The sequence below is a fragment of the Puntigrus tetrazona genome, chromosome 17 (genome assembly GCF_018831695.1).
Source record: "Puntigrus tetrazona isolate hp1 chromosome 17, ASM1883169v1, whole genome shotgun sequence".
NCBI classification, from domain to species: Eukaryota; Metazoa; Chordata; class Actinopteri; order Cypriniformes; family Cyprinidae; genus Puntigrus; species Puntigrus tetrazona.
The window spans coordinates 10,021,217-10,034,876 of NC_056715.1; the positions used below are offsets into that span (position 1 = coordinate 10,021,217).

Sequence of the window (13,660 nt, forward strand, 5' to 3'; positions counted from 1 at the left end):
TGAATGACATAATTATCACAATATAAATTTCTGGGTGAACTCTCTCTTTCATAGTCTCTGTGGTCTCTTCATGGCTGTAGTTTCATCTTGAGCTTGAGCCCGAGTTTTTTTTTTATCTCAGCTTCTTGGATAATGAGGGATATGGGTGTGGGCTTAATAAGGTTTCTCTGCTTCTTGGCCTTTCTCAGATTCCCCAGGCGTTCCCCCCAGTGCAGGGGCTCATCAGCTTTTCCGGGGCTTCAGCTTTGTTGCCACGGCGATGCTAGAGGAGGAGGGCAAAGAAGAGCCCTCTCAGCCCCCTCCACACCCTGTGGTACAGGTTAATGATCTATATTATATGTCAAAAGACATCTGAAAATAACTTTGTATTTAGTTACGACATTCCTTGTCAGCTTTTATGATCGTTTACAACAGTATTACGGAGCTCAGTTTAAACTTCAGTTAACCAGTGGAATGGCATTAATTAACACAGAATTTAATTTAGTTTTTTTGCTACAGTGTAAATTTTTTTTTCTTGTCGTGGCTGTTTAAAATGAATAAATTCATTTTTATGCAATGATGAAAGTAATAAGGATATCTGACCTTAACACCTGCAAGGACTGTTTAAAGGGTGTTCACTTATGAAACCATTAAATTACTTGAGGTTAGACTCTAACCTGTTTTGAACCCATAAACATAATCATAAATCATAGGATGATTAAACTATGTGAGCTTGAAATGGCTGACCACTAGGTAGCAGTATTTCTACCTTTTCACTTTGATTTACGTAAGAGTGAGTGTAATGCACTTTAATGGAGATGAAGATGATACAGTGGTTAAATGTTAATGAAGGATGCGATTTAGTTAAAAAATAAAAAATCTGCTGTTATTGAGAGCATCCTGCGCTATCCAGCATGCACCGTGTTGAGTTCAAACTGTAGTAATGTGATGTTTGTGCCTTGTGTAAAAGAATGTAATCAGTGTGTACAGTGTTCATTAATTTTATTAAATGTAAATATTGGTGCATGTGTGTGTGGCTGTTCTAATACTCCCTCTCTTGTGTATCTGTCTCCAAGCAGCAGCTTCATGGTAAGAACATCTTGTTCAGTGACGGTTACATACTGAAGGAGGACATCGGCATGGGCTCTTTCTCTGTCTGCAAGCGCTGCATACACAAAGCAACCAACACAGAGTATGCAGTAAAGGTCCGACCCTCACACTGTTAACCTCTCAATTTTTTTACTGACATCTTAAAATCTGTGTTTTAGATTTTTTTTTATTATATTTGCTTTTGAATGCTCTTTTAACTGATTATCATCAAAAAACAGTAGACTATGTTTACTAAAAGAGTAATGTGGTCTTCGGGTGACTAATACTGTGCTTTATTTAACGTATTATTCTGATAGGTGATTGATAAAACAAGCACCGACCCATCAGAAGAGATTGAGATCCTGCTGAGATACGGCCAGCACCCCAACATCATCACTCTCAAAGATGTAACAGCATATCGTTTCGCAATTAAAATATCAACTGCATTTTTGAAATTTAATATACGCACACAATACAGAGAGCTAAAAATGCCATATTTAATTAACAAAAAAACCTGTGGTGCAGGTGTACGATAATGGGAAGCAGGTGTACCTGGTCACTGAGCTGATGCGAGGAGGCGAACTGCTGGATAGAATCCTCAAGCAGAAGTTTTTCTCAGAAAGGGAGGCTAGTGCTGTGCTGCACACTATCACAAAGACTGTGGAATACTTGCACTGTCAAGGGGTGAGAAAACATGCATGGACAAACATAATTACTTGTAGATAAAAGCCTGCCGCTGTCACTAAATACGTTCTTACGATTCCCAGGCCTTTCTTTCCCCCTCCTCTTTAATGGTGTTCCCCAGGGCTCCTCCCTAGGCCCACTTCTGGTCTACTCCCTTTGTTCCTTCTCCATTGTTTGCAACAGTTTATGTGATTAAATAGTTTTTATGTTGACATCTTTCCCAGAAGAACCACAATAGATATGCTTTCTAGGCCTAATGTCATCCTGTAGCCTTTTATATCACATTATAGCAGAGCTTGAAAAATGAAAAAATGGGCTCAAATCAATTCCATTAAACCACTCTTCACTGAAATCTTACTCCAGTATAGTAGTAAAGAGGGATTGAGGGCAATTGTAACACTACATGTATATTATCACAGTATTTGATAGAATTATAGATCTTTGAATTAAACGCATTCCCAAAAGAATTAGTGCCATATAAACTATAAAATAATTAAAAGTATTATTAAAACTGGTTGAAATGGGTTAACAAAATGTATTTTTCGGGTGGTACATCTGCCTATTATGGGGGAAATTTTAACACTCAGCTTGAAATTGAATGTCTTTTTCATAAATACTGCACTATTAATGTTACAAGCTGGCACATATTGATACTTTTGTACCTAAAGATGGCAGGTAAAATTGTAGCCATCTGTGAAAATGTATATGATTTTAAAATTCCTTGTGTGTGTGTTGTTTTTTCTACAAGGTTGTGCACAGGGACCTGAAGCCAAGTAATATTCTATATGTTGATGAGTCTGGAAATCCAGAATCTCTGCGCATCTGTGATTTCGGTTTTGCCAAGCAGCTCCGGGCAGACAATGGTCTCCTCATGACACCCTGCTATACTGCCAACTTTGTAGCACCCGAGGTGAGTGTTTTTTCTCACAACAAACTGAGGAATTCTGTGGACTTATTTGTAGCAAAGGACGATCAGTACTATCTTTATATTTTTCTCAATAACTGTGCTGAAAGTTATCGTTTTGTGTTGCAGGTACTGAAAAGACAGGGCTATGATGAGGGCTGTGACATTTGGAGTCTTGGAGTATTACTATACACTATGCTTGCTGGGTAAGAATGCACACAAATTCACTGTAATTATTAATAAATATAGTACACATAAAATTCGAAAGCACGCTCACATTCTTTTTTCCTTTCATTTTTATTTGTCCCAGTTTTACACCATTTGCTAACGGACCAGAAGATACTCCAGAAGAGATTCTGAGTCGGATAGGGAGCGGGCGCTTTACTCTGACAGGAGGCAACTGGGACGCTGTGTCTGATGCTGCCAAAGTAGGCCATGACCCCACCCCCATCCACAGCCATTCTAACCGCTCTAACGCGGCTTTTATTTTCTCACACACATGATTTTCCACGCAGGATCTGGTCTCTAAGATGCTTCACGTGGATCCTCACCAGCGACTCACAGCCAAGCAGGTCCTGAAGCATCCATGGATCATTCAAAGAGACAAACTTCCCAACAGCCAGCTACAACATCAAGATGCCAAGCTTGTCAAGGTATCACAGCCATGAGGCTCTTACATTTATTACATAGAACGTAAATGGTGGTCTGGTACTTCACCAACTCTCTTTTTACAGGGGGCGATGGCCGCCACATACTCAGCACTAAAGAGTTCCCAACCACCCCCTGAGCTGAAGCCCATCGAGTCCTCATTTCTGGCGCAGAGACGGGTGAAAAAGCTTCCTTCCACATCTCTGTAGAGACCGAGGGAAGGAGACGTGAAGAACTCCAGACTGAATGCAGTTGTGGAAAGGATGGATGTATGAAAGAACCACACTGAAGCTCTACAGACTAAAGACGGTCTCTTGAACCTGCCCATGACATCAGCACTGCAGTGGAGCTGTCAAGCAAGCTAGGCAAGGGTGGTGATTGGCTGATGAAGTTTGAGGGGCGTGGCCAGTGAGGATTCCGTTCTCCCTTAGAAGTAGGGGTGTGTGTTTGTGTGTGCGTGCGTATGAGAGAGAGAAAGAGAGAGAGAATTCAAAAAACCGGGTAAAGGATAATGTTATAAAATAGATGATATTCCCAGTGCATTTGTCTTGGTACTGTAATACCTAAATATCAACACTGCTGAATTTTTGTTAGTTTTGCATTTTGTAAATTCTTTTTTTTTTACCTCTATAGTTTGTTCAACTGGATTTCATGTTTGATCTGTCTTTTCAGCTGTTCTGCTTCCCATTGTCGAGTAGATCTCTCTTAGTCAGTCTTTTACTAAAAGCTCAAAGCGGCCTTTAGTGAGAATCAGAGATGATCCGGTATAATATTTCACCCACATGGTCGAGTAAAGGTTAAATATATCTTCCATAATGATCCTCTGAGCATGTTCACACGACTAAACATAGTCATAGACTAAACATAACCTAAACATAGTGGAGAATGGAAGTGCTTTCTGCATGGATTTGTACAATGCTGTCTTGTTTCTTTCTTGTTTTCCCCAACCCGGCACTTTTGCTTGGTGAACCTGTCAGCACTGGTGAGGACTGTTCAGAAAATGTCTTCTCGTGTGTTTATTAAAGTAAAGAATGAAAAAAGTGTGTACGTGAGATGACATCTGAAGCTTGTGGCATGGAAAAATGTTGCTCTTGTTAGATCAGTGCTTTTTTTGGATATTGACTGCTGTCTCTTGTGCTTTGATTTTGATGTTGTTGGTTTTTTTTGCTTAGAGAGAAGTTATTTTATAAAGGCACATTGAGCACAAACGTGTATAAATATGACAGCTGAGGAAATGATTTAATGATTGTGTATATTTTTACTCCTTGTTCTCCCGGCATTCAGATGCCTAGTGTGGTTGGAACTATCAACTTTATTGTGCTCAGGCTGTTCTTAGCGATGCCTTGCAAATTCATGAAGCCTTGTCTTGCAAGTATTGCACCCTTATCCAGTCAAACGCATCTTCAAAGTTTTAGGATGTGCTTGGAGTGTTGTTTTGCTTTTCCCTTTCCACAATTCTTGAATTAAAAATTCTGAAAAAGTCAGTGCTCTGACATAAAGAATTAGAAAAGCACCTATTTTTGATTGTGTTTGACTATTAAAATGAAGAGTTTTACTAGTAATAGCTCACTCCAAAATGAAAATTGTAATTTACTCACCCTCGTGTCTTTCCAAACCTGCATTGTAAGACTGTCTTTATTCCACAGAAAATATCATGTCCAACCTATATTTTTAGGACCAAGAATTCACTTAAGAATTCATCCAACTGGAAAGAATATCATGGCCATTCTACTATAAATAGAACGTTACACAGGTTTGGAATTGCACTGAAATGCACAGAATATTCATTCATTATTCCTTTAAATCTTTCAGTCACTTTATAAAAAAAACGTAACTGGAACAGAATTTGGAATTGTCTAAAGTATTAAAAATAAAAAAACGTAGGCCTAGTCTCTCTGTAATTGTGCATTTTGTTTCTCCTAAACCCTGTTTGCTCTTTGTGTGCTGTTTGGGGTTATTCTTGCCTAATCTTTTAAAAAAAACAGTTGTGATTTATTTGTCCTTCCTTGAAGAAAAAAGATGCTTTATTTGCTGGGAGTCACAGCATTCGGTCGTATTACTGTGTAAATGTGTTTGTTTCTCCTGCCTGATGTTGGGGTGGGTGGGCTGGGTTTTTTGTGGTAAAGGGTTGTAAATGAACTCCCTTTGCTTTTATAGTAAAAGGGGCTGAATTAAAGAACTATCATCTTGATGCCTTTATATTAAAAGAAAAGAAAAAAGGTGATTTGTCCTGTATCTCTTGTTTTATTTTAGTTTTATTTTTCATTCACTGAATCATAATTTGTTCCACATGAGGTCTCCACCTCAATGAATTTGGCGGTCTTGAGGCATATTATATTTTTAATCTGCTCATTGGATTAATATACTAAAAGTCAGACAAAATGAGAGCTTTGTACATTCGAATTTAGGCCATGATGTAGTGGGATTATTTGAGTCTAAATCCATAATGAATGAATGACAAAGCTCTTGTATATACAGTATCTCTGTCTGTTCACCTGTCTGTCTGTTTTTAATCCTGTCCTCTCCAACATATTTCTTTCTTTCCCATCTGTTTTGCCTGTTCCTCCTAGAAAGCTCCCATATTCTCCCTACTGTTCTTTAAACGCAAACATGGTTCTGAGATCCTCTGGATCAAAGGTGTGTGTGTGTGTGTATGTATGTATATATGCAGTAGAATTTTTTATTAGTAGAAGTAGTACTTTTTCAGGATTCTTTGGTCTTTTGTGGCATTATACACTATACCACTCACCACTCACTTTTCTATTCAGCAAAAAAAAATCTACTCTGCTGTTTTCAACAATGAATGTTTTTGAGCAACTAGTCATAATATTGTAACTATTTCTAAAGAATCATGTGACTGGTGTAATAATGCAAAAAGTTCAGATTTGAAATAAGAAAAATAAATTACATTTTAAAATATATTACAATAGAAAAATGTAAAGAAAAAAGTTTTTATCTGCTTTGAATCAAATAAATGAGGCTTGGATTGAAAAATGTATATCATAATGTATATGATTATTATAAATATGATAAAATTTGATTTTATATATATATATATATATATATATATATATATATATATATATATATATATATATATATATATATATATATATATAATATATTAGTTAAATATTTATTTGAAATCATATTCAATTTATTTCTTTTTCAACCAAAAAAGCTTATTCTTTCCAGAGCTACTCATCGTCTTTAATGCAATTTCATGCTGTCTCTCTCTTACTTTGTCCTCTCATTGTATGTAATCACTAAAGTAACATCTGCAGCACCTCTCTGAACATTACTGATGGAATGCCTGAAATAAATCCATCATTAATCCAACATTGAGAGCCCCCTTCCCTCCCCCTCCTACCAATAACTGCTCTAATCTCAGATGGATGGGGCTTTTAAAAAGTTATTTAAAGCATGGCTGAGTGATTCTCACTTTGTACTGTGCCAGCTTATTTTCACTGACCAAACCACAAAAATGGGGGTCAATACATAACTCTTCTCCAGGCTGGTATGTTTTTTTTTTTTTAATTGCCTGTTCGGATAACACTATGACACTATGTCTTTGAAATGTATCAAAGTGGAGTTCAAAATCACAACATCCTTGAAATATTTAAATGATTAATTAATACAGTGATTTTAAAGCCTATTGAGTTCATTATTTGTAGTGTTCTTGAGATTTGACTTTCGTGGCTGTCTCTTCCCAGCATCACTGTAATGATAGAGGCTGGTTTCACATTAAGCTTTCCTGTAGTGATGTGGTGTCTGGGGAAGAGTCCACACACATCAGCTCTACACGCTACACATAAAGGTACTTCACGATGCAACAGAAGAACCCTTTTGTCTAAATGTTCCATAAAGAACCTCTAACATCTGAAGAACCTTTCTGTTTCACAACAGAACGGTCTTCTAAATATTCCTTTAACACAACATTAAAGTAAAGCAGAAGAAACTACTTTGTTGGGCTACATTATAAAGCATTTAGTGTTTTGATTTTGTGATGAAATCTGAAATTTTCTGTTTTAGACGTCACAAAGCTCAATGCCGTTATTGAATGGCTGGCAGGTTATGAATAATATTTAATGAAGCTTTTTTTCAACCTCTAGTCCAGTGTTGCCAATTTAGCAATTTTGTAGCTAGATTCAGTGACTTCTCCACAAACGTTGGAGACTTTTTCCAAAAGTTTTCAAAAAGGGGCAAATATAGCAACTTCTTAAACCTTATCAAAGTTATCATCTTGCTCACTGATCTATATTCATTCATCAGTGAATTTGCCATTATGATGCCATTTAGTGACATTTAGCTACCAGTTTTAGCTAGTTTCAGTTGAAAGCAGTTGGCATATCATATTTTCTCCACTGCATGTGTCACACACACAGTGCTATTGTGTTTTAGTTGAATAGGAAAGAGGATGCACATGTAGAGGTGAGATCATCAGTCTTTATGCAATTAATTAATGCAGTACTGTAAAAAGCAACAGGGTCTGAAAATGTATTATCATACCTTGAAGAGTTGCAAATTTATCATGTTTTCACAATAACCATCACAGATTTCATATTTGAAATTATTTCAGCTAATTGTTTATTTTTTTATAAATGAAATTTTTAGGGACAAAAATGTGCAGTTTGAGATAAGCAGCTTGTTCAATTCAAATTCAGTCAATTGGCCTAATAGTTATCAGCTTTTTGGACAGTAAAAAATACTATAGTTTGATGGCATACCGTATTACATAAGTTTGCTTCTTTGAAAAATATTTTTGTGTTATTTTGGCTTAAGCTTGAACACAAATCCATAACAAATAGCAAATATTGTTATGTTTTATGAATGTCAAGATCTGTTGCTTGGCAACAGCAGATCGTGGAATGTTGAATTTGCAAATGATCTTACATCTCTGGCTATTTATTACCTCAGCGGGGGAGGGAAAGAGTGAGAGGGATGCAGAAAGATAGAATAACTTCAAAGAGAACAAGAGAGGGAAATGTGTATGAGTGTGTGTGTGGGTAGGGCGGTCAATTCTACTTTCCTACAAAATCTGATATTAAGCCGTGTTGCCAAGGGCAACACACAAAGGGAGGGAAAACGGTATGATCAAGCAGGGATGGTGAAAAATAACCACTTTTTTTGCCTTTTTTATTGCGTGTGCTGACGTAGATAACTGTGAGGACAGCAGAGAGTGAAAAAGAGAGAAAGAGAGGGGATGCTGAGTGGGCAGGAAAACAGAAGGCGAGCATCCAATCAGCTGCAGCAAAGTCAGCGTCCTTTTGTCCAATAGAGTGTGACGAGTCTCTTCCAGTGTGAGCTAACAGCGCTGGTGGCTGCTGTCTTATTAATGAATGGAGCGTCTCACAGGCAGCAAAACGGTGCTCGAGTTCTCTCTCCCTCGACGGAAAAGGCAGCACAAACAGAATAGTACTAGCGCTTCGCACCTCGACAGAAAACAACTGCAGCAGCCGTGCGCAAACATGAAGAAGCACCAACATGAGGACGAGAACTCTGACAGCGATGCAGAGCTGGAATCTTCTGTTCCTTCTACGGCGAATGTCCGTCCTTCTGCTTCCTCTTCCAACATCCTGCTTCCCTCATCTTCTCAGCGGAGATCCATCTCCATGGGAGACTTTCGGAGAGTTCCTGCTGGACAGGCGGGCTCCGAGCCGCCTTCTGCAGCCGCCACAGCACCCTCATCCAAGCTGGTCACCCCCAGCTCCAGTATGGAGTTCGAAGCAGCTCGTCGACGCCTCCTGGAGGTGGAGGAGCGCCAGCGTGTCATCAGGGAGATGGAGAGACGGTTAGAGGAGCTAAGGGAGGTGTTTGTGCGCTCCGAACAGGAGGCGGTGGAACATGGGGAACTGGTGGCCCGCATCACTGCTGCCGCCCAGCAGGGTGAATTATACGTAGCGGAAAATGGACAGCGGCTGAAAAAGGGATTGCGGTTCAAACGGCACAGGCCCACCATTGTCTTCTCCTCCATGCTGGGGCTGAGAACGTGCCTCCCTTGGCCTGTTAAACTCAAATAGCCAAACATCCGCTGCAAGACGGTCTTTCACCGCTGTCACACGTCACAACATCATCCAAGGATGTCCGAGGCTCATTTTCTACTCGCTATTAGTCAGGAAATGCTGAAACCTTTGCTTCGTTTGTATATATTGTTAACTGAGATATTAGATGGTGCTTCATTTGAGCCCATTGAAATGGCGCAGGCCTCATATTTGCTGCTTGAACAACCCAAGACACTGGGCATTTTCTGTATTGCGTGTGAACTTTGCTGATGTTTAGAGCTCTGTGCATGTGTTACACTTCATGTACCTGGGGTTGCTTGGTGTGCGTGTGAACGTCAGGAGACAGCAGGGTGCTAATCTTCCAGGAGTAGTCACTCAGGTTTCCTGTGATTGGTTTAATTGAAAAGCTTTCTTCTGCAGGCCTTTCACACCAAGAACAACAATAGCTATATCAGCGTCGACACCAATGGATGATAACGTTATGGTTGTAATGTGACTGGCTATCAAAGATTTTATCATTCATCAGATGGAAAAAAGGCTCTGAAAGGGATTTCAACAATATTTGTTATTGTTACAGTTGTAGTGCTAGTGTGACCCTTTACAGTTAAAGTTCTTGCTATAGTTATCATCCATAGTGTGAACGACAGATGAATAGTATGCTTTTGTGATTGTTCGATTTGTGCACATATTGGCGGCTTGCAAGGAGGTGTGCACATGTGCTTAGGTCCTCTTGGGTACATCTGGGGTGCCCACTGAGCATGTGTGGACAGAGAAGAGAAGTGACGATTTATCTCTCTCCGTCAACGTTCCATCTGGGGCCTCTTTCATCCCCCGGTTGCTTAGCAACCAGGACCTGACTTTCATTTCCTTCAGAATGTATTTGACATCAGCAGATCCAAAACTACAGCTCATGAATGACAGGCAGAGGGGATTTTGAGATTCTTCCTGTGTATATTAATTCTGTTGATTAGTTTGAGTGTACACGATTGAAATTGCCTTCAAATATGTAGCTGAAAGACGTAAGCAAATGGCAGTGTCAGTTAATGACCCCACAGGCTTTCAGACCAGGCTTCTAAAGCATCATACTGTAATGATCTAGAACTAATTATTGTGAGAGATAATATTATCAAAACAAATATTTAAAGACTACAAATGCTTAATTCTTGCCAGAAGATCATTCATTATGAATGTACATTCTCAATGTATTAACCACTCCATCAGATACCATCTTGAACCACACGCACAGAATAATAGAAAATCACAGGCTCAAAAACCTTCAAAACGAACCAGAAGAAGGCATGTTAGACAGAAAGGATGTTATGCTAACATCTAATGCCTTCCTACCTCCGTAGGCTACCTGCAAACGCTGCTTTTTTCAGGTTTCAGGCACAACCAATATCGCTCATTTGATACTGAGTGCAAACAGGCTATTAAGTGTATCGCATAATCTTTTTGGTTGGTTATTTGGTGCAACTGCTCTCATGGAAACTTGCTTTCTGTTCTGCGTTTCCTCACTCTCTTTGAGAAAATGGCTCTTGCTCAGTCTTGTTTGAGAGGAGTGCGGTTGGGGACTTCAGCAAAACACAGGGGACTGCTATTCTTGGCTTGAACCAGTTAACACTGGAAGATTATGGGCTAGGTACAGAGAGAGAGAGATGATGTGATGCTGGCTATCCTTGTATGTCTTTAGCGAGCAGTATAACCTTTCCTTCGGCAGATAAATTTATGCTGTACTGCAGGGTATGCCAGCAGGACCGTACATCACCACTGAGAATGTAGCCTGCACCTGGCATCTTGCCTCATTGTGTAAGCAGACAGTCACTTTACTCAATGCATCGTTCTCACTGCATCGTAAAAACGGTATATCACTATACGCAAATATACTTTTCAAATGATTAGTATTAAAAATACAAATTATAATAATAATTACATTTAATGTGCACAGGTAATTATAGAAGAAGTACACATTTTTGCATTATCAGATTCTGAAGTCTTCAATATGATTTAAACACGTATTTACTCACGTAACATTAATTATAAATCGATAGGCTGTGATTACAATCATTGCATAAACATAGAATGTCTTTTAACAGGGTCACTTTGCAATCCACTCTATATGCTACTGCAGCACGCATGGTGCTTTTTGTCTGTGCAGCTCTGCGTGACACCCACGCATCTGCGTGTGACGCTGTTAGATTTGCGTCATTTGACGGGGCAGGATGCCTGCAGACCACAGTCTTTATTCATTTATATCGATCGGGCGTAAAGCAAAGACAATACAAGTGGCTGAATCTCAGTTCAAGGGCTACTTACACTTCCTTATTGACAGAGCATCTGAGTGTCCTTTAACGGTTGTGCTGATCTCCCTTATTTTAATGATCTAAGCAGCTGTAAATTATGCTACATTTGGGACACACGATTGATTGGCTGCTGTAGAATGTGAGAGATGATTGAAAATGCCTGCAATGTTCTTCAGTGATATATTAACTGCAAACCAAATTTTGTTGTGATGAAAACCTTGTGTGAGGACGATTATTGCTGGAATGATGTGATGAATCTATCTGGGGTCCCCTACAAACATTTACCATGGTACCTGCAGTTTTTGTTTAAATATATTTATTTGTAGAATTACTACTGGATCTCTAAAGTGCTTGATTCTGATTGGTCAGTTGTGGTAATCAGTGCGTTGATGTTGCATAACGCAAAGAGCAACAGTGCCCACCCACTTTTTCAGTGGCCTTAGTTCTTTAAATGTTCATTTGAGAGTTATAAGCCATGAACAAAACCAATCAGCTCCAAGGTGAATCACAACATTAAAAACTAAAGCATAAATTTACAAAACTGTGTACTTAACATTAATAAGTCCCATAAAGAATCGAATGACATAACTGAATTAAAAAGGATAGACTAATATGAATGGTTGCTTAAAGATGTTGATTTTTTAAGGGGAAACATTTATTTTTTGTTTAGTGCAAAATACACACATAAGGCTATTCATTTTTGCAGTGCTTCATGGGAATGGGCAGGCTTTTTTTAGTGTGCAAGATAAAGGTTTCTTTGCAGGATTTTGGTAAATGTAGTTTTCCACCAGAATTTTGAATGTTGAACAGGATTCAAATGTAAATGTTGCACAGCAGGTCTATATTTTATATTTCAAAATGAATCTACTTGAATGAGATTTTTACCTTCTCAAACTTGATTACTGTGGTAATAACTGCTGTCAGGTACCATGGAAAACTTTTTAAGGGATTCTTGGTTGTAGAAATCCAGCAATGCTACCAGATGACTGGCTGGATGGTTTGACATAGCATTCGTGATTTGTAGGCCACATTTTGTCAAAAGCTATGTAGAGTTAAACATTCATCAAATGCCTTATCTCGTTTACTGTACATATGTAATTCATTCACGCTGTGTGGTTTAAAGACGCCTCAGATGGAGTCTCTCACGCACTGATTTTTGCACTGCACCTTTTATGAGTTTTGCTATGACAGATATTAAAAGAAAAGCTTTCCCAAAGATCTCTCTGGGCCCACTTGCAGGATGAATGTATAGTCTGTCCTTGTGTTCATGTATACAATTATGATACCACATCCTATAGGTTTCATCAGGTAACACTAATCTTTGCAAACACTAGTCTTTTATTGGATATCCTGCTTCTGTTTTCACATCTACTTATTTTTGATTAGCTTTAGATTCATTTCTTCTTTTCTCAACTGTAAAATAACTTGTAATCTTAATGCTCAACAACTATTTACAATAGCTGTTATTTTTAGTGACAGTATAAGAGAAGCTTTTCTGATAAAAAAAATACATTTAGTGGAGTTCACAAACTTTAAACTTACTTTTGCCTTTGACTGTATTCTTTTGAACACTATAGAAATCGAATAAGAATGTATCATGCTTTGAATTAATGTATTTAATGTGCTTTTCAAAGTTTTATTCACAAACTTTAAAATGGCCTATTCTGTAATTACTGTTATTTCACTGTTTCACAGAACAAGAATCAACATTCAAAAACGTTTGTCTCTTGTCTAACACTGAAATTATATATTTCCACTTTATGCTGAAATAATAACTGAATTTTTACTATATGTGTGGTTTGCTGAACAAAAAGATTTCACATGCTTCTGTATATTTATTGATGATATACTGAATTGCTTTTATTGACCTTTTTAATGAACCTTTTCGCCAATGGAAATGCTGATCTTATGCCAAAAAGAGAAACTTATATGCCTATATCTATTTTAAACTGTGAGTCTCTCAGCAGAATTTGATAGGTCAACAGGACCGGAAGAAATGCTTGATCCAGCACAGCTAGGAACAATTTCCGCTGAAATCAGTACCAACACCCTCT

The 13,660-nt window shown here is 38.3% G+C and overlaps 2 protein-coding genes across 10 annotated transcripts in view; both read left to right on the forward strand.

Annotated features, from left to right (window-relative positions):
- The window catches only part of rps6ka1 (ribosomal protein S6 kinase a, polypeptide 1), a 48,491-nt gene extending 42,963 nt beyond the window's left edge, over positions 1–5,528 (forward strand). For 6 of the 9 annotated variants that reach the window (XM_043263056.1, XM_043263057.1, XM_043263058.1 and 3 more), the window contains 9 exons: positions 189–319; positions 1,056–1,184; positions 1,386–1,475; positions 1,594–1,752; positions 2,501–2,662; positions 2,786–2,862; positions 2,967–3,084; positions 3,172–3,309; positions 3,391–5,528. In XM_043263056.1, coding sequence (XP_043118991.1) covers positions 189–319; positions 1,056–1,184; positions 1,386–1,475; positions 1,594–1,752; positions 2,501–2,662; positions 2,786–2,862; positions 2,967–3,084; positions 3,172–3,309; positions 3,391–3,513 — 1,127 coding nt within the window. In that variant the 3' untranslated portion in view covers positions 3,514–5,528. The remainder of the gene's footprint in view (positions 1–188; positions 320–1,055; positions 1,185–1,385; positions 1,476–1,593; positions 1,753–2,500; positions 2,663–2,785; positions 2,863–2,966; positions 3,085–3,171; positions 3,310–3,390) is intronic. The other 3 variants (XM_043263054.1, XM_043263053.1, XM_043263055.1) reach the window with 3 other exon arrangements.
- A 2,701-nt stretch (positions 5,529–8,229) lies between these two features.
- LOC122361417 lies at positions 8,230–13,438 on the forward strand. The gene has a single exon (XM_043262150.1). The coding sequence runs from the start codon at positions 8,644–8,646 to the stop codon at positions 9,322–9,324; it is 681 nt and encodes a 226-aa protein (XP_043118085.1). The 5' UTR covers positions 8,230–8,643; the 3' UTR covers positions 9,325–13,438.
- Positions 13,439–13,660: the final 222 nt, after the last annotated feature.

Coding starts and splice junctions, on each gene's coding strand:
- LOC122361417 (XM_043262150.1), top strand. CDS start 8,644: ATGGAGCGTCTCACAGGCAGCAAAACGGTGCTCGAGTTCTCTCTCCCT.